This window comes from Talpa occidentalis, unplaced genomic scaffold (genome assembly GCF_014898055.3).
Source record: "Talpa occidentalis isolate TD23 unplaced genomic scaffold, MPIMG_talOcc4v2.1 talOcc4.13, whole genome shotgun sequence".
NCBI classification, from domain to species: domain Eukaryota; kingdom Metazoa; phylum Chordata; class Mammalia; order Eulipotyphla; family Talpidae; genus Talpa; species Talpa occidentalis.
Window position 1 is genome coordinate 60,304,732 of NW_023601322.1, and position 21,741 is coordinate 60,326,472.

At 41.0% G+C, this 21,741-nt stretch overlaps 1 protein-coding gene across 1 annotated transcript in view; it reads left to right on the forward strand.

Moving 5' to 3' along the window:
- Nucleotides 1–21,741, forward strand: part of HTR4 (5-hydroxytryptamine receptor 4) — a 50,054-nt gene that overhangs the window by 24,363 nt on the left and 3,950 nt on the right. Inside the window, exon 5 of the mRNA XM_054693971.1 lies at nt 113–681. Coding sequence (XP_054549946.1) covers nt 113–681 — 569 coding nt within the window. The remainder of the gene's footprint in view (nt 1–112; nt 682–21,741) is intronic.

Genomic DNA, 21,741 nt, shown 5'->3' on the forward strand with positions numbered 1-21,741 from the left:
TCTACCATCCAATACCTTTCATCCTTGTCTTTTTTATCCTTTGCACAACTCTTCTGCTACTATCTCTTCTTTTCCTCTCCCTTCCTCATCTCCTCTTTCCCCCAACTCTCAGATAGAAAAGAGGAAGTTCAACCATAACTCTAACTCTACATACTGCATCTTCATGGTCAACAAGCCCTATGCCATCACCTGCTCTGTGGTAGCCTTCTACATTCCTTTTCTCCTTATGGTGCTGGCCTATTATCGCATCTATGTCACGGCAAAGGAGCATGCCCACCAGATCCAGATGTTACAGCGGGCAGGAGCCCCCTCCCAGGGCAGACCCCAGCCAGCAGACCAGCACAGCAGCCACCGCATGAGGACAGAGACCAAGGCAGCCAAGACCCTCTGCATCATCATGGGCTGTTTCTGCCTCTGTTGGGCACCATTCTTTGTCACCAACATTGTGGATCCTTTCATAGACTACACTGTACCTGGGCAGGTGTGGACTGCTTTCCTCTGGCTCGGTTACATCAATTCTGGGTTGAACCCCTTTCTCTACGCCTTCTTGAATAAGTCCTTCAGACGTGCCTTCCTCATCATCCTCTGCTGTGATGATGAGCGCTACCGAAGACCTTCCATTTTGGGCCAGACTGTCCCCTGTTCAACCACAACTATTAATGGATCCACACATGTGCTAAGGTGAGTACTTAGGGGCTTGATCGATTTTGTTTATTTTCATGACTCAGAAGGGGTAACTCTCCATGGGGGCTGTTCTTGAAAAATTGTGCACTATTTACAAAGATTGAAGAAAATTCTGCCATCTGGTTGTGGAACAGAGTAGTGGGTAGTGGCTCAGTTTCTAGGGGAGACTAACCTACATTTAAATCCAGTCTCTATAGTTCTGTGACCCTGGGCAATTCATTGAGCCATTCTGAGCCCTCACTTCATTTTTAAAATTGGGATTATCATCACTATATCTGCATGAGAGGGTTTTGTTGTGAGGCTCAAAGTAGCTAAATGTATGCAGATACCAATCACAGAACCTGACATCCGATAGGTACTTGGTATAGTACCATCTACTATAATTTAAAGTAGCATTTTAGAGTAGTTGTTAAAGCATGATCTTTAAGGTAAAATAGACTTGATTATTGACTCTCAGTGATTGGTTTCACTTCCCTCAACTGTAAAAAACAATGGTACTAATTCCCATCTTGGAGTTTTCATGACAATTAGAGATGGTGTATTTGTACAGGATCTGGCACATACTACTACTAGTAATGTTATTGATATTAGTTGGATAATAGATACTGCCTGATACCCGAAGAAGACCATTAAATAATGTGATAAGCTAATATGATAAGTATGCATAAAATAAGTAGTGTGAAGTGATGAATGATATAATGAACATGTGGACCATCTAGAAGAGGATATGAGTAAGAAAGGCACTGAAGGACTGAAGGGAATCAGAGGCAATGCTGTATAATAGCGTTTTATGTGAATACGAGACTTGAAGGCACTGCCAAGGAAGCCATCCCAGGAAGAGAGAACTTCATGAAGAAGGAAAAGGAAATGAAAGAATGTGGAAAGGTCAAGTGCTTTACTCAAGGTCACGTAGTTGATGATGGCGGAGTGACTTTGGAGTTGAATGTTCAGTGGCTTGTGCTAATGCCTGTTTCCAAACCCCGAGAATTTTTTGGCTACCCTGGGCTAGATTTGAGCTCGCAGTGAAAAGCCGTGTGTTGTAAGTATATTTGTACTGTAGCAAAGATGAATTTGTCAACGGCACTTTTTTTCTTTGCCCTGAGATGCATAAGAATTTCTAAAGAGCAATTCCTTCTTTCAGACAAGCATTTAATTTTTCTGATGATGACAGTATTCAGCTGTGCTGGCAGCTGAGAAATAGGGGCTTTTCATTTGCATGTGTAAGAAAAGAAAATAGAATTCCTATGAAATATATACGCTTTGCCTGAGAGGCTGCTCAGTAGCATAAATTCAATTTTCTGCTACCAGTGTGGACAGATTTGTAACTGAAGCCTAGTTTGGTGTTAAGATTCCTGCTGGTAGAAGGGTCTCAGGGAATACGCCTCTATGCTGACATTCTCTCCTAATTATTATGACTTAGAGAGTGTTATTTAAAAAAAAAAAAACAATCATACAGTAAAATGTGTGGATGAGAACTTCTGTGTGGGTGCCAGATAGGTTTTAGTATTTAAGCTAGCAATTGCCTGAGTACAGGCTGTTGACAACTCACAAACAAAGTATGCTCCTGCAATACGTTGGCTAAGTCGGTTGTTTAGAACTGGGTGGGCTTTGCCCAAAAGAACAATCCTAGAAAGAGTTTGGGGATTTCTAGGGCAGCCAAAAAACACTATTTTACTACCGCTGTTTTGTTTATGCCTGCTGCTGTGGGACTGTAAAGCAGAGAGCAGAGCAGAAATGGTCAATGCATCTGCTCCCCGTGGTTTATTCCTTCTGTTTGGTCATGAGGTCATGAAAAGAGCAGATCAGGCTTTTTCAGGGGCTTGGGGAATGGGGTGAGTGTGTGTTGAGCAGTCTTTGAAGAACAGGTGCAATCTCTACAGAGAAAACTGCTTGAGACCTAAATCCCCTGGATAGGATCTTTTGCATTGACAGAGATCCTGCCTGTTTTAGTCATTGCTCTATAAACAAATACCCATGATGTTGCCTGATACACAGGAACTATTAAACGATCATACAGTTAATCCCTCAGATTTATTGTTTTAGCCTAACACCGTATATGAAAATTTTACATTTTTCTTAAAAGTGCCCAAGCAGGACATGAACAAATCAGATGAAACCAAGAAATACAAAGCTGAAACAATGAAAAGCAAAATCAGTTTTTGTCCTGCTAATCCTAACCCTGGTCTCAGGTACCACAACTCACTCTAGGCTGGTGATCTTTTCAATGCATTCATGAGCATTAATGAAAAGCATACAAAGTCATAGATTTTCTCCCTTTATTTACTATAAATGGGACCATTCTGCATGTGTTTTCCGGCACCTTGCTTCTTATTCCTTAACAATACGTTTTAGAGATCATTACACCTCTAAACATCTGGATCTAAAATCATTCCTTTTTAACTATTCTATAATCTTCTTACTAAAAATGAATATTAAAATATATTTAATTATTTCCCTTTGTGGTTATGTAGGTGTTTCCAACCACTGACCACTACAAACTGTTTTTAATGTCCTTGTATGTGTCTTTGTGCTGTGTCAGTATTTCAGATAGCTGCCCAAAGTGAAATTGCTGGGATGACATGGATAGGCATTTAAAATGTTATATTTACTATAAAACTGACCTGAAAGCTGGGGTTACTTGCATTCTCATCTGCAAGGTGTGAAAGTAGCTTCTGTTCCTTCATCTTACCAACACTGTTATGCATCTTTTATTATTTTGCTAATTGAAGAAACCTTTCATTTATGTTGCATTTTGCAAATAATCTGGCAAGTTGAATTTCTCTTAAATTGGTTATTAATTAATTTAAAAGTTACTGACATTTATTTATTCTTATATAACATTATGTATCCTTGTTATTATATAAACTGCATCTTCATGTTTGGTGCTTTATGTGACTGCTGCGTCCAAATTTTCTTACTGATCTCCAGATGTTCCTTATTATATTGTTAATATTAATACATTGTTATATAGTTTACAAATACCTCTCCCTATCTTCTTACTTCAGTTAAGTTTTATATAGAAGTTTCAAACTTGGAAAATAGTACTCTTATTTGACCTCTTATAATCAGATCATTTTCTTTCTCGAAATATTTTTACATTCATTTCCCTAAACCCCACACTTTTCTGTTTTTTTTTTTTTTTTTTTTTTTGTCCTAACAGTAACTCTCTTTTAGTATCTTTCACAGATTTTTCCTTCTCTATCTGGCCTCAAAATTGTGCAGTCCTTCAGGCCTTGGTTTTTGATAATCTTCTCAAATAACATTCTCACTTTTGTGATTTAATCACCAGTAGCTTTAAATACCATCTTCAGGCTGCCAACCTCTCTTTAATTAATATCTGCAGGTCATAGCTGTTCTCTCAGCAACAGACCTCAAAATCCAATTTGTTTCCTTGACAACCCCATATAGATGCCTCTTAGGAATCTTCAGTGTGTCCAAAAGAGAATTCTATATCCTATCTCCGCCCGCAAATTTCCTGAGTCTTCCCTATATCCATAAATGGAACTATCACTTACCACATTACTAAATCTAGACACTCTCTATGGCTGTGAGGAAGAACTAACACATTATGAGGCAGACTTAAAGATGAAAAGACAAAAACCCATGGGTTTGGTATTGAAAATATGGAGCTAAATAAAAATAAAGGACAAATTCAACTTGCAGACAAAATATAAATCACAGCCATATAGGATGATGCCTGAATAAATTTATACTTGCATGTGTGAAATTTGAAATTTGGTGAGTGTGCCTTCCTTGTTCTCCTCTAAGGCAAGGCACTGGACAGCTGATTATAGCCCTCCTTCTACATCATCAATATAATGATTATGGCACCTGACATCATTCAGAAAAGTTTGACAGATACTGTATTTGAGAATTTTTGATCGTGTCATTACATTTAATGTTTACAATGACCAAAGAAGTTGCTATTATAATTATCACCATTTTAAAGATGAGAAAAATCAAGTTTAGTGAGGGTAAGGAACTGGCCCATGGTGACATAAGTAATCCCTGAAGAAGCTACAGTTTAGAGCCAAGTCTTTCCTCCTCCCGAGCTCTGTCCTGCTCAGCCTACATGGAGTGAGGCCGGGGTCACATTTCCCATGTTTATCTGACTCTTTGGATCATCAATGAGCCACTTATTCATCTCTCAATTCTGCCATCCTGCTCATAGTTCTCTTTATCAAGCCAGAAATGATTATAATTTGTTCAAGTCCAGGCATTTTTCAGTCTCTTCTTAAAAGGGAATAAGGTCAGGTCAGAGGGACCTATTTATTCTCAGTAATCTCATCTTGACTCTCGCTCTGGGGACCTATGAGGTATTCAAAGAAACAATCCATTTAAAAGAAGCCCACGGGCCTCCCCTGGTGGCACAGGCAGTTGAGCACCATGCTGTGAAGCTGCCCGCAGCCTCTGCAGTGCCCCTTCGATCCCAGCTGGCCGGCGAACGTCCCACATGGCGCGGCAGAACTCTCCTGTTGCACCCGCTGCTCCCCTCAGCAGTGTATTTCGTCAGTCTGCCAGTTCTGTCCCCCGCTCTGTCTCTGGTGAATCCTCTCACCCTCCCACACATCTGGCCTGTACCCCAGTTCTTGTATAAAATAAATAAATAAATCTTTAAAAAAAATAAAAAAAAAGAAACCCACTTCAATGCTGATGTTAAACTTTTCTTCTAGAGTTTAGACCCATCTCTTCTCACATTTCTTCAATGGGTTATTATTTTCTACTTCCTGTGCATAGAAATGGACTGTTTACATGGCATGTGTGCTGTGTGAAGTCTGCAAAATGCCTTATTTAACTCCTTTAAGACCAAACATTCCTATGACTTTTTCTTTTCTATGTACTCTATCATCCTTCACAGGATGTACAGAAAAGCACATCTTCAAATCATCAATATATTTTTTGCTAATGATTTTCAGGATTGTCTTCAGGCTTATGAAGAATAAAAATAACCAAAATTAAAAATTATCTGTTTTGTTTTTAATCTTCCTTGAGACCCTAAAAAAGTAAAAAGAACTTGGTCTACAACCAACCCGAGAATCACTTTGGGGAGTCAGGTCATGACACCCCCCCAAGACTGAGGGACCTTTTCTTTTGAAGTCTTTTTGACAGAACAGAATTTTTCCTTCCCAGTTGAACTAAAACAGGCCAGTCTTACCGCACTGGTTTAGAATAAGAGGTCTTCCAGGGTTAGTCTTAGTCCTTACAGCCCTTTGACTTAGAAGAACATTTTGTTAGTGAGCAAGCAGAGGGGTAAAATATGCCTTTGCAAGAAAGTCTTAGAAACTGGGTGAACACACTAGCAGAGGCGCTGTGGTTGTGTTTGGTGTTCCCTACTGGGTAAGTGTCTTCCTTGTGAGTATCTAATTCTTGATCAAAATAGAAGTAAAGCTACCAGCTGTTTGACTGATGAAATAGTAATATATATGCATAGGTTATAATCTTTTAAAAATAGTTTCCAAACACAAAATTAATGTCCTATAAATATTTCTTGGGACAGTTAATTTGTAAGCACACACACACATTAAAAAGAAGCATAGTACATGTGGGTGATGGATTCTAAGAGATTCATCATATGTATGAACCGGTTCTCAGTGGAGTTGGAGCCAGTTTCTCACTCCCTGGTCCCATGTCTATGTTTTCTGCATCCACCAGTATCACCTCACTGTTACTGAGGTCATGTTTCCTGCTCTAGAAAGTCCACAGCAAATATAATGGCAGAAAGAGAATAACCTGGTCAAGGCTTCCACCTGTTCAACACTGCACAAGCAAAATGAGATGGTGGGGGGAGGAGGACAAAACTGCCACATTTAATAAACACTACAATCATTTAACAGGAAAATCTACTATAAACTTTGAAAACTAAGACACTTCACAAGCATGTCCAGACATTAGGTAATAGTCAGCATACAGTGACTCCTACATACTGGCAAAGCCAATTAGAATGCAAATTGGGAAAAACAGTGTCATTCACAGACGTAGTAACTAAAATTATTTTTAAAATATAAAAGGACAGTATAAGGCAGTATAAAGACAGTATAAAGTATAAAGACAGTATAAAGTTTCCTTTATCAGAGGAAACTTGAAAACATTACTGAAGAGCAGGAATAATACCCAAAGTTCACTGAGGATAGCAGAAGAGATTGCTGTAAAATCTCTCTCTTTTTTTTTTTTTTTTTTTTTTTGTAGTTATAGGAAACTCATCAGACCTTTCCAGATTCTGGGACTTGATTTATTAGGCTCCAAAGCATGATTCACAGTAACCATGTAGTAAGCACCTAGCTTATCAGGCACCGTGTAGGAGGTGGTAGATGAGAATTGGTGTCGGTATCTCATTGAGTTCACAGCCTAACAGAGCAAGGAGACACAAAAGCAACACATGACAGGACCAGGGACATGCCTGGAGGAGTGCACAAGATTTAGTGGGAGCTGAGGGGATTCTTGCCTCATCAACAGTGTTCTCATCATCACTGCTATCACTGGATGGGAGTCCCCCATTCTCTGCTTGAGCCCCTGCAGGGAGAGAAGTGCACTGCTTGATAGGCCTGCTCTGTAGTTGGGCAGCAACAGAGTTTAAAGTCTCCATCCCTGTCACTTCTACCCATTGACCTTAGGTCTGCTCTGTGCAAGACAAACTCAAGCTGCATCTTTTTTGTTGAAATGACCTTTCTGTATAATTTAGTTTTCTGTGCCTTCTGTGACTTTCCTTTTCCAATCTTGTTACCCGAATTTCTTCCATCACTCTCTGTGCAACGTTATCAAAAGTCTACAGAACATGGCTATGGCTAATTGCAACCTTTATTTTTTTAGTTTGATTGATTATAAACAGTCAGCAGGTCACCTGCATTGGAATCATCTGGGAGCTTAGTAAAAATACATGTTCCCGGAACCCATTCCCTGAATCAGGGCAGGTTTAGGAAAATGACAATTTTGCCAAATGACTTTCGTGTGTAATAAACTTTGAGAACCACAGTCCTAAACTTTTATGGATCAGAACTCTCCAGTGCGTTCTGGAATTGTTTGTGCTTCAGGATTATGACATATTTTAACTCTTAGGCTCTTTTCAAGTTTCTTAAAGCATAATGATTTTATCTGATGTTAATTGGTAAAATATGGGAGAAAATGTCTTTAGAAGATTGCCTAAGTTCAGTCTTCCTTCAAGCCAAGTGATTTTCCCCATTGGGAGGCATCTTGTCACCACATAAACTATGGCCATTGGGCACCTGTCACTCATAGTGACAAGTGATAGGAACAAGCCCCATTAACCCAAATGGGTGCTCTTTGGAGAACTAATTATGCAGTTTTGTGTCCATTACATAAATGCCCAGGGTCTTTCCAGTCTTGTTTACTGTTGTACCCTTGGATCCTAGTAAAGTACCTGGGACATTGTGAGGCTTGAGAGAGCGCTGAAAGAATGCTTCTGCTCCTTCTCCCTTAGCCTACCTTCTCTTCTGTTAAACCATCTGCATGATGAGTAGCCCAGATGATCTAAAACGGTGTGGGTACTTGGGGTGCTGATGGTAACCTTAAAGCAGAGATTTTCTCTATATGAAATCCACTGAGGATTCCAGTTTTGGCTTCGTGGGTAAATAATCCTTGTCCCACCTAGCTCACTCCCTGACTGTGAAAATCAACCGAGGTATTGGATGTGAAATTACTTTGCATTTATGCAAAGCTCTGTCCTCATGAGAGAGATAATTATGTTGTAAGAACAGACTATTTATAAGTTAGGTAATACAAACAGAAATTTCATGCAAAGTTAGGCTTTGGGGATGGTTTCTCTGCTCTCATGCCAGGCTTAGTTCTTTTACAAGTGTAGACCTTGCTCAAGGTCTACAGCACTCACCCAGTTCCTGAGAAGGCTGAGGATCTCTGCAAGCCCTTCCTGAAGAGTCTCTTGCTTCTCACGTTGGTTGCTGTCTTCTGTTATCCACCCTCGAGCCCCTGACAAGCAAGCTCTCCATTGACTTGGCCCTTTTAGAGTGTGCTGTCCAGTAGGGTAACCATGAGTAGTATTCCGAGTGCTTAGTGTGAGTGGCTACTGGATCAGACAGTGCAAATGCAGACTATTTCCATCATCATGAAAAATCTTCTGAACAAAACATTTCTAGAGCTGTCTGAGCCTTCCCTCTGGAAGGAGGCAATCTGTCCTCTCTCTCACATTTACTGTTACCAACCAAAGTTTAATAATAAGCAAACTGAGTCGAGAGGATGTACTATGTAAGTCTTTGACATTTCCATGCACAGGATTAGTATATTCAAATTTGTACCTCGAATTTATAGAGGCAGAAAATATGAGGATGGAGATAAAGTTAAAGTGAGTGTGAGATAAAGAGAAAATGATCACTTCAAAATACAGCAGAAAAAATTCTCCCTTTGTTTCATTTATAAATAACAACAATCAAACACTATTGTTGCATTTGTTTTTGGTTTACTTGTTCATTATCTGTTTCCCCAGCAGGGAGACACACTTACCCATATGTAAGGCCAGGTAATATGTCCATTTTATTCCCAAAAGTCCCACCAAGGGGTAGCACATTGCTCAGTTAATGTATCTGCTCGATTTGTTGAATGGATGCTCTTAGCATATGTTTTTGTTCACCTTGACTGCGTATAATCTTAAGTTTTTATTCCACTCTAAAAAATGTTTATTAGTTCCATACCTGGAGTAGCTGTGGATTCACTCGCCAAATTTTAATTTCAGTATACCAGCACTCCCCTTTGAAATAAAGCTCTTCACACTGTGGATTGGAAGATTACCTGTGGATGAGGAAACAATTTAGATCTTATTTACTTGGTATCCTTAGAGGTTTCCGCTAATGTTGGGGGAAGGTTGTTTGACATTTAAAACCCATTTTTTGACCTTTACCTTGAACTTTGGAGGTTACAATTGGATTCAATATTTACCTCATTGTTTTGAGCCAAAGAAGACTTAATCTGGGTAAATCAAAGATGGATGAGGATGACCTTGCTGATTTCCCCTAACCCCATCTAGGGCTGGCTCCATAATTGGTAGGCCCAATGCAAAATGAAAATGTGGGGCCCTTTACTCAAAGGGCAGAAAAATTGCAGTTGAAAGTATTAAGATACGAAGGCTTTTGCTTTCCTCATGGTCTCCCTCTCAATTTGTCATTGAGTATTTTCTTTTTCCTTTTTTCCCAATAGAAAAATAAAATATAATTTTAAATTATCAGCATAAAATTTGCCATTCATCTTTAACATTGTGCAATGTCAGTTTTAAGTGCAAATGGAAGACCATTTAACTTGTATGTGGAATCACCAAAAAGACACACATCATATTTTATAGTACACACTTGCTTGTTTACTTTGCTTTTACCAGACAGTGCCCAAAACTAACACAACTGCTTTATTTCACTTCCTGATATGCACATTTTTTTAATTATTTATTTATGCAAGTGTTGGGTACAGTCAGAAGCGTGGGAGAGTGAGAGAATTCACCAGAGCCAGAGGGGAGAGCAGAGCAGGTAGACTGACAAAGTACACTGCTGAGGGGAGCAGCGGGCAGCAGGAGAGGTCTGCGCGCCATGTGGGACCCTTGCCTGGTGGCCAGGGATCGAACTGGCACTGCAGAGGCTGACGGGCAGCTTCGCAACCCAGATATGCGCACTTCTTGATGCATGACTAACACTGTACCATCAGCTCACAGATGAGAAAGGGAGGGTTGGAAGAGAAAGGAACAGTGGTTTGTCCTATCTTACTCTTTCTATGTCAACATTTTCAGCATACGTGGCTGGTTAATAGAGGGAGCCAACCCAAGAAAAAGAGGCATGATAGGGCTCCTTACTGGCTCCTGTTTCTTAGGACATCATGGTCTTCTATCTACACTTAGCAAGTTCTGGTTCAAATGGAAATTGTGGTCTCCTAGGGCCATAGGCATTGCCCCTTCATCTGTCGTTAATGTGTCAGTCTGAAACATGAGCAGAGAATGCCAGTGGATAGATCCAGGATCTGTGGAAAGCATGTTTGGGAAGCAGTTACAGAGTGACAATGAAAGAAAGGCCAGCAGTTTACATATAATATGCTTAGCTTGGTTTTGCATTGAGTCTTGTCTTGCTAGATTCTTCGTGCATGGTGAGTCCACCAGGATTCTGTGTTCATGGAACATTGCTGATATGATTGAGCAAGAAGACACTGTGGTGTCCACACATGTATTGTATATTGCCTCTGTTCACCTGCAGACTCACTGTCCCTGAAGAATTATAAGTCAAAGACAAAGTTTAACAGTTTAAGTTTAACAGTTTCAAGATGGCGACAAGCAGATCATTAAGCCAAGCTCTGGAATCCCTTCTGCCTCTGCTGGTTACTGATCCATGCAACTGGCCTGCCCCAGCCCTGTCCCAACCCCCACCTGAAGAAGCTTCACAGAAAACATTGGTCTGGTTGAGATCACACCAGGAAAGCAGTGAGAATATCAACATAGGAAGAGTTCCACTGGCCTCACAAGTGCTCAGGATTAGAAGAGCTAGTGCTGTTTACAAAATACACTTACCCTTCACAGGTTTGGTAATCAAGTAGTTTAAGCTGCCCTTCAGAAATCCTATTTCTGGACTAAACTGCTGGGGGTCTCAACATCTCTCCTTTACTAAGATATTGTCAAGGAAAATCTCCTGCCACTGACTTAGAGGAAAGTGAGCTTTGGCACTTGATCAAAGGCATCTACCCTGTGTAGCATAATGACTTTCAGTGCTGGAGTCCAGTGTACCTGGGCTTTTGTCCTGATCAGATCTGCCATTTTCTGTTAATATCCTCGATAATGGGATCAGACATCTCTCAGTCTCTATTTCCTCCTCTGTAAGGAGCAGATAAAATATTAGAACCTTGTTCTAGGGCCTTTGTTAAGGTTGCACCTGATAACATATAAATAGGACTGAGTCTAGTTCCTGTTACACAGAAAGCATTCAATGAACATAGGCTGCTGTCACTCTTTTTATAACTGTATATATAACATTGTCCATATCTTAGTTACACACCCTTCCCCACTTAGTCACTCTGCTTCCTGATAAGCATTTCTTAAAAAATGAGTCAGGAGAAACCTCTGTGTTCTAAACACTGCTCCTTAGATAAGGAATTAGAGTTAGTTCTGCTAGAAGAAAAGCCAGCAATGAATTAAATTAGATTAATCACACTGCTTATTAATAATTGTTGAAGCAACATGAGACAAGGCTTATTTCCCGGGTACATCATGCCCCGAGCAAAACAGTTGGACTGTTGTTTTGAATATGCCTTCTGGCTTTTAAATTACCTGTAAGCATCTTTGACACAACATGAAGCCTGCTAGCCACATTGAGCAAGCCGGTTCATCCTGGGTGTGTTTGCTTTCCTCTATAGCTCTGCAGGTACACCTGTTGTGCAGGTGTTAGGGCTCTGTCGCCCTGCCCTCTGAGATCAGTGCCCACAATAAAGAGGAGCTTCACATGCCATCCTGCAGGGCAGGCCCTGGACACCACCAAGCTCCAGAGAAAGCCAGGGCCATTTACCTAAGGTCAGAACTGGGAGCAATGAGGGCTGTGCCCTCGCCCTTAATCCTCTCTCCTTCCGAGTGTCCCAGGAGCTCTTAATCAGTAGCTAGGCCTGGTTCTGCCGTGGCGATTCTCTGTTAATACACCAGAAATGCTTATGTCTTAGGAGCTCCAGAAACGCTTATGTCTTATGCACAGCCAGGTCAGGAGGAGCTGTCATTCATGGTGGAGCAGGAAGCCTGTTTTGTAATCTCTTACTGATCCCCAAGCAGCCCTCCTGTCTCAGCACCGATACAATGAAGACATTCAAGTAGTTAATGCTTCAAGTTTAGGCCACACTCTGTATCTCAAACTACTTGAGATTGTGTGGGTCTGGACCAGCAGTTCTCAATCTGGGATGTTCTTACTTAGCAGGGAGATGTGGGAAGGTCTGAAGGCATTCTTCCTTGTCACACTGGTGGATGCCACTGGAATCCAGAGGCCAGAGGCCAGGGGTGCTGCTGAACCCTTGACAACACACAAATATTCTCCCCCGACAAAGAATTGTAAGACTCTAAATTCAAACTAGTGTCGAGGTTCAGAAACCCCATTTTAAACTAATCCTCTGGGTTCTGCGATCCAGAACCTCCTTACGACTCCAGGTGACAGCAAGAGTGGCCCTTAATAAGGCCAGGAGGTGAGGTGTGTTCTTATCTGCCCACTTCAGGGCAGCCACCTCATCCTTTGGCTGATCTTAATCCATATCCATTTGCAAGACAAGACACAGGAAGAAAAGCTGAGCCTCGTGGGAGGCAATAGGAGTTGCTTCCGGGAGGAAGGCCCTGAACTTGTGTGGCATGGATGCCAGCAGTAACCTTGCAGATAAGCCCTTTCCACCAGGCGGGCTCCATGAGCCTGTTCTCTTACAGCATGTACTTGGCAGGGACACAACCCTCCCAATTTAGTCAGAGCAGCTGTTCAGGAAGGAATCGCCTCCAAAGCACACGAAGAGACCTGCCAGAAAACCATACCCCCGTCAAGTGTGTGTTGAATCCACAGTATGATGATGCAGGTCGCTGGCCCATAGAGGTGGGGAAGCTTCATCCTCTAAAAGGCCCCAACAAACCAGAGTGTGCCCCCAAGAGGTAAACACCATGTGACTTTCTTTGCCAAATTCAGAGCATAGGAAGAGAAAAGGAAGAGCAATAGAAGAGCCCAGCAAAGGAACTGGGCGTGTTGAGCTTGAACAAAGAAAATTCAGCTCATCAGCCTGAATTTTCTATATCTAAGGGTTGTTATAGGAGTAAGAGATCCCACTCGTGTGCATGGGAGACAAGGGAGAGAGGGAGAGACGCAGGACTGCATTTATATAAGAATCCGTATTTCAGCACCAGTGGAATGAACTGCCTTACTAGAGAATTCCTAATCAAGTAGTAGTAGGAAATCGAACGACTGCTGGTCACTGGAGTGTTGATTGACCACCCGTCCCTGGATGGACGAGGGATCTCTAGTCAGCGTGGCTGAGGAAGGGGTGGGGAGGGTGAAAGCATCCTCAGACCTTTCCTTTCTGATGGTGTGAATTACAGAACCTCCCAGGTGCAATTAAACCTACTTCAGCTCATGTCACATTTTGTTTGATTGAAACCAACGACCTTCTGGAAATACTCCCAGTGAGAAGAGAGGCACCAAGGGTGACACTGTTCCGTTGCGGGGTCATTCGCTTCTCCTTTGTCATTCTTCTGGCAAATTGTGACTGTAGGAAATCTAGATCCCTCAAAGGAAGAAATTCACCCCCCAGCCTCAATGTCCGAGATTCTGTTTGAGGAAAATATTGTCATATCCACTCATCAGGTTAACTTCTGTTGTCTGAGGCTTTACTATGCAAGGAATCGCTGTTTAAAGATTTGTAAGGAGAAGAAGTCATGGTTGGGATTAAGGAGTCATCCACTATGTGGTTTTCATGCCCTTTCTCTCTCCCACAGAGCCAGTTAGGACTAGAAGTGGAGGCTCTGGGAGGAACAGCAGAACTCCAATCTAGAAGAAACTGGGGTACCTATGAAACAATTCTGTATTGTTAAAAACTTACAACTTGGTATTTGACGACCTCACTGTAACTTCGAAACTGTGTGATCCTTTGGAAGCTCCTCACCTTGGGCCTCAAATCCTTCATGTGCAAAGTGAGGGTAACCTTGCTTGCTTCCTGAGATCGTTACGAGGCTTGAGTAAGGTGCTATACATATGGACACAGTAAATATTGATCAATTGTGTTGTCATTATTATAACCAACATCTTAATTAGTCAGAAAGATGGAACATAGATTAGATGACCACATCTCCTCTTTCTGGAACACTTCTCTATTGTCAGAACAACATCTGAGGAAAATGGTTTAGTGACAAAATCACCGTCATTTCCTCCTGATAACAGTTCCTGAGGAATGTCTTTGGGAGGAGAAGGAAATGAACTTAAAATCCAACAGCAGGAGACCTGTGGGGAAGGGCGAGATGCAGAAAGTTCAAGTTCAAGTTGAAGCTGTCCTGCTAGAAATGCTGAGAAATCAATTCTAACCAGAGTGAAAAAACCCAGTAAATGACTGGTTATGTAAGGAAACGACCAGCTATGGTTGGGGTGCATTCAACCAAAGAGCCAAGAGCCTGCTGGTCAACAACATGATTTCTGAAATGTCTTTTCTCATTTCCTACCTATTTCAGGTTATTTTTACCTAGATTCTTTGAAATGTTTCACAGAATTATTCTTGGAGAGCTTTTTATTCACAATCTATATATTTTTTTAAAGATTTATTTATTTATACAAGCACTGGGTACAGTCAGAAGCACGGGAGGGTGAGAGAATTCACCAGAGCCAGAGTGGGGAACAGAACAGACAGACTGATGAAATACATTGCTAAGAGGAGCAGCGGGCACGGCAGGAGAGGTCTCCGCGCCATGTGGGACCTTCACCCAGCAGCCAGGAATCAAACTGGTGCTGCAGAGGCTGCAGGAAGCTTCGCAGCCCAGCGCTCAACTGCTGTGCCACCAGGGGAGGCCCTATTCACAATCTATATTTTGACAAACCTGATAGGCAAATATATTTGGTGCCTGCTCATGTTCCTTTCATTTTTTTTCAGACATGTATTTCCTTTGCTGATAATTTCATTTGGTCCTCCGCTTGTAAGTTGGCATTGTCTGCTCTGAGTTTCTGACTTTAGGGAAAGGAGTGTGCATGTGCAGTGTGTGTACTTGTATATAAATGATTGTCATGTAAAATAACTAGTTGCTTTAGGAACAATCCAGTTTCCTGGATCTGGTCCAGACACCATCACTTTCATCATCAACATCATCATCTTAGCTTCTAACATTTATATGCCAGACGTTGAGCTGGGTGTAATATAGCCTCTCCCTATATATTGCTGTAAGATAGATAGATAGATAGATAGATAGATAGATAGATAGATAGATAGATAGATATCTCCTGTATCATTAATATCCTCCATGGATCAGGTATTGTACACATTTTACTGATGCAGATACTGAAACCCAGAGACATTACACACCTTGGCCAAAGTATTTATAGCTGGAAGTGATAACAGAGCTTGGGCATCCAGTTGACAAGTGGCAAGGCCAGCATTCTAACACATGCTCCTATGATTTCAAAGTCCCTGCTCTTAGTCCCTTAACTATACTCTTGCTAGTTCACCAGAAACTCTTACAATAATGTCTCACATTTGGTTCTTATACATGAGACGGGCTTTGGAAGACCTGGTCAAATATTTCAGCAAATACAACTATCTATCTCTCCTCCCAATGAAAGGCAGGTTCTTACTATCCAAGCAAGACATTCTGTAATTAGAGCAGCCCTCAATGTTGCAAAATTTGGTCCCATTCTACTGCCTTGGATTGTAGTGTCATGAAAGCTTAGAGTTTTATTACTTGTAGTGATTGCTAACATCGTGGGGGGTATGGAAATCTGTTCAAATGGAATCTTACCTGGAAGTCCAAACATTAAAAGTGATTAAAGCATGCTCATGAGAGGGTCAGTGTGCACAGAAGCATGAGCACTGACCCCCTCCAGGGTCTCCTGTGACCATTCCAGTAGGTTATTATTTGTCAAAGTTTGTTAAGAATAACCTGAACTGGACTACTGAACCCAGTACTTAAGGACAAGAAAGTAGAGTTTCAGAGACTTAGTTATTTATGTAAGATAATGCTGGCACATCAGGAGAACAAAAAGCAAAACCCAAGTCCCTGAACTCCTAGCCCAAATTCTCACTTATTCATTTATCCATTCTCTTTTCATTACATGCCTAGCATGGTCCAGGCACTGCCCTAAGCAGTAGGAATACAGCAGAGAGCTGGACAGGCAAGGTCCCTGCCATAACAACCTCACAGTCAATTATTTTACTCTCCTTTTTAATGGTTCACACCATCTCTTACTCTCTCTCTATCTCTCTCTCTCTCTCTCTCTCTCTCTCTGTCTCTCTCTCTCTCTCTTCACACACACACACACACACACACACACACACAAATACAAATGTGTGCACACAATTGGGCCATCCTGGACAACTTCCTCTTCATTTGGTCTACTTTATCTGGTATGTTCCAAGAGGGTTGGTTCTAGGATTGAACCAAAAACTGTTGACATATATAGTGATTTTAGGGCCTTTTCTTGACAAGATTGAAAATTATAGTATCTTTTCTGCCTCTGGTTTTCTTTGGAACTATGTATAGAGTGTGTATCATTCAAGAAAATGGAAAGGTCATTGAGACATGTGTGAATTTTGTACTGTAAATGCCAGCTGGATTGAGTTGTAATAGAATAACCTTGAACAATAGAGTGTAACTTGCAGTGGGCAGATGGTGAAAGGCATAGAAAGCCCTCTTGCCTGACCTATTCTGGCTCTGCAACTCATTTTCCTCAATCTTCCCCTGACCTAACTCTCTATGCAATAAGCATACAAGATTAATCTTTTTCCCCCAATAAACAGTGAATTATTTTGCCTTTGCCTCAAATGCTGTTTCTCACTTTCCTGCCTGGCTCCAGCCTCCTCATTCCTCAGGCACAATTCCTGTGCTCCCTAAACTTTCGTGATCCCCACTCCCTCAGTGTCAAGCACTCACTAATCACTTCCTCCTCTGGAATCTTTTACTTCTCCTTTTCTTGGAAACTCCACTCATCCCATAGGATCTTTTTGTTTTTAATTGAGGCAACATTAGTTTACAACATTGAATGTGGTTTAGGGGTAGATGATCACCCCCTGCAGGTGTTGTCACATCACACTGACCACCAGACACCCGTAGTCCTCCACCATGGCCCATTGCACTCCCTCCCCATGTTGCATCCACATGCCCCTCTCTTTCTGGTAGCCTTAGTTATACAGTCAGATTTCTAAGGTTTTGGTTTCTTTTAATTTTTATTTTATTTTTATACAAGAACTGGGGTACAGGCCAGAGACAGAGCGGGGAGCAGAACAAGCAGATTGACTGAAATAAGCTGCTGAGGGGAGCAGCAGGCAAGACAGGAGAGGTCTACTGCATTTATAATCGTAAGTACTCCTACGTAACAGACACACCCTCTGCCCCACTGGGCAGCTTTTCAAGAGGAGCGTCTACCTGCAGTATCTAGTTGCTAGATGCCTATTGGTGAAGATGTTCATTTGAGGGGGTGTGCTTGTGCAGTGAGACTGAGCTGGATTACCCTGTTCAGCTCTTGGGTCTACCTCTCCCTAGGTGTTTGACTTGGGACGTGTTAATAAGCCTCATTCCACTCAAATAATGCCCGCGAATGATGAAATCTATATGATTGGATTGTTTTGAGCTTATATGAAAAAATCCATGATTTGGGGACCTCCCTGGTATCCTAGGGGCTAAGTCTCAGCACTACCAATGTAAAGGCTCATCGCAATGGCCTCAGTTCAATCCCTGGCCAAGGAGCTGACCCACATGGCACAGCAGACATCTTCTGTTTCACCTGCTGCTCCCCTCCGCAGTGTACTTCAGTCAGTCTGCCTGTTCTGTTCCCCACTCTGTCTCTGGTGAATCCTCTCACCCCCACTCCACACCTCTGGCAGGCACTGCAGTTTTTCCAGGCAAAAATAAATAAAATCTTTAAGAAGAAATCCATGATTTGTTTAGCACATGATAAACAGAAAATATCTCTTTATTATAAAACTATATTTTTAAGGCATTTTTTCTCCTAGATTTGTTTTGGCTCTGTCATATTGAAATTGTTCAGCAGAAAACACAGGCAGACAGTCTGATCCTCAAAAGACTGAAAGTTCTAATCCTTTTATTTATCATTTAGGCTGGTAGACAGTGGGGGCGAAATCTCACAAGGAGATTGTTACAGGTGCATTAGTGACACATAGGGAAAGAAGCAGGTTGGGATTAGAATGACTCATGTCCACTGATTTAATCTTGCATTTTGGTGTTTTGAAACATGGACATTTTTCTGGGGCTGGTGATGGAATTAAAGAGCCCCTGAGAATACAAAGATCACACAGCTAGGCATTCCAAACTGGGAAACCTCAGCTATGTAGGGAGTTTCAGCAAGTAGCACAAAATAGCAGAGGACTCGCCTCAGAGCCCAGAGCTCCTGCCTTGTGGCTATACCGCTCTATGTCCTTGCCACGACACTGTGCTCTCTGCAGCTCAGTTCTCTCATCTGTCACAAAGGGACATTTATCACCTGCTTTCACAATTTCTACCATACCAGTATTATACCCATGCTATCATTTATTACCATTTGTCTTTAAATATTTATTTATTCTAAATAAGTATATTTGTAAAGGAAACTCTATATCTTGATCATAAATGCAAAGCCATATAGAGATGATTATTTAAATGAATGCAATGAACACAAAACTAATTATTGTTTGTGTAAATTTTCTTCATTGAAATTTAACTGATCGAACTTAGGCCATTGCGGTGGGCCTTTACATTGGTAGTGCTGAGACTTAGCCCCTAGCACACCAGGGAGGCCCCCAAATCATGGATTTTCTCGTATAAGCTCACAACAATCCAATCACATAGATTTCATCATTTGCAGACATTATTGAACATTGTTTGCAAAGACTCTGAACCTGAGAACAACTCTGTCCATTTATTAAGTATTAGACATTTGTTAAAGTCAGACTGGGATGAAACTGAGACTCTTTAAAATAAACAGAATAAGTGAAAGAAATATGAATCCTTTTACTCTGATTCAAATTATTGAATACTGTACACAGTAGTTAGCATATCACCCATAGAACACATCCCATGTTTGGGAAATACCAAATCTTCCAGAGTCAATATTCTATTCTGGTTGATGGTGACTCTCAAATCAAATGAAGAAATTAATCTAGGGTATTGCCTTTTGAGTAATTGAATATACTGATAACTTAGCACAGTCTGTGTACTTGTGATTTATAAATGATTCATCAGGTTTTAATCAGTTAGTGTATTGAAACATTCTATTTTTCATCACACAAAGAACACCTAAAATATTTCTTTATGCATCTAAATAAATAATAATTATAGAAATTATCAAAATAAATTATTTTGCCTTCTCATTTTTATGATTTATCACCAGCTCCTTTTGTATTTCTTCATCACAAATACCATGAAAAACAATAAATATCCCCTCCTCTACTTTGCTAAGATGAGCAGCTTATGTGAATTTCAGGGCTTCTCTGTGTGGCATAATTGATGCATCATCCTTCTATCTCTGATCTCGCTACTCACTTGGACTTTTTCTTTATTGCCCCCTAAGTCTCCGACTGGGAGCTCTGTCAGGTATGAGTAGAATATCCGGGTATCCACCTGCATAGGAAATCTCATATTCCCTTATGCCTACGAATCAGCTGAGCATGTTTTTAAAATTCAGGCTTCTATAAACATATGTGTGCAGATGCCCTTTGGAATTACTGTTTCTGTGTCATTTGGGTAAATACCTAGGAGTGGAATTGCTGGATCATATGGAAGCTCTATGTTTAGTAGGTCAAGAAATCTCCACATAGCAGCACTATTTACAATAGCTAAGCTTTGGAAACAACCCAAATGCCGAAAAATAGATGACTGGATCAAGAAGATGTGGTACATATACACAATGCAGTATTACTCAGCAATCAAAAAAGATAAACACATGCAGTTTGCAGCAACATGGATGGAGCTAGAAGGGATCATGCAAGTGAAATAAGTCAGAAAGAAAAAGAAAAATACCGGATGGTCTCACTCATAGCAGGAATTTAGAAAACCTAAATAAGAGACCAGGAAAAAAGACTAATCAATGCAAAGTAATAATCAAAATCAACAAGCAACTATAAACCAGAGACACACTACGGGGCGAGGGGATTAGGAAGAGGCGGGAAGAGGAAGAACTAGAGTCAAAATAAGGGGGGGGTGCAATTGTATGGGGAATATAACCAAAATGAAAATGCATACATTGTACAAAGATGAAAAATGATGTAAGAATTATATAAAATAAAATATTAATAAAATAAAGTAAAAAAAATGCAGGCTTTTGCTCATCTCACCCTACCACTACCTCTCACGACCACTATCAGAGGTCTTGTGTGGGTCCTGAGACTCTGCATTTGCCATAGGCACCCAAGAAAATACTAATGCCCACGTCTCTGGAGCATTTCATGAAAGATAAGTTAGCCAGTTATCGTTCTCCTTCCCTTCGTTTTCCCCTCCTCTTCATTCTGCTCATATTTCTGGAAAACAATTAGTTATAAGTCAGTTTCTTTGACTTTTAATATTAAAGCTCATCCCCAAACTTTCCCATCTCACAAATCATTTCCATGTTTCCCAAGGGACAGTCTTCCTGGTTTGGAAGGCAGAACGCCTGACTTACAGCACTGAGTCCACTATTATCCATCAATCAATCCATGTCCCTACATTGCACCTTCTTCCTCTTCTAAAATTGAAGTAATATTCTGTACTCTGCTTCCTTACAGGTTTGTATTGAAGATTAAATGTGACAAAGATAGGGAAATGCTTCATAAGTTGTACATAAGTAAAATAAGGAACTACATTTTTAAAACTCATCTGTTAAAATACCAGAGCTTCTTTTTTAATGATGTTTTGCATCAGGGATTTTGAGCAGCTCTGCCAATGTTTCTGATCAAGCATATGTTTGAGGAGAAGCAGTTGTGATCTCGCTGCATTTTAAGTTGTGGCATCTCAGCCCCGCCCTCTCCTAGCCTACCCAGATACATTTAACAGCTTTGCAATGTAATTTCACAGATTCAGAAATTGAAGTCTTTCAGATTCTTTAATCCAAATCCAAAAATTACCCTTCCTATGTTTCCAGCAAAACCTCTTCCACACAGAATATAAAATATCAGATACTAACAATAGAATATTAAAAGCCAAATCTGAAGCAATTACCACAGCTTTGGAGAACAGTCCCACACACAGCTGGTGCCCAATCAGAAGGTCTGTATCTGTCACCCACCATCTCTGCTACTCATAGAATCAGAATGTCAGAGCTGCAGAGGATCTAACAGATAATCCTCCTCCTCTTTCACTACTGGGGAAAGCGAGGCACGGGAAAGACACTCCATCATCTCCAGTCACACGTGGATGGATGCTAAAAAGGCATCAGGTCGCTGTCTTCTGGC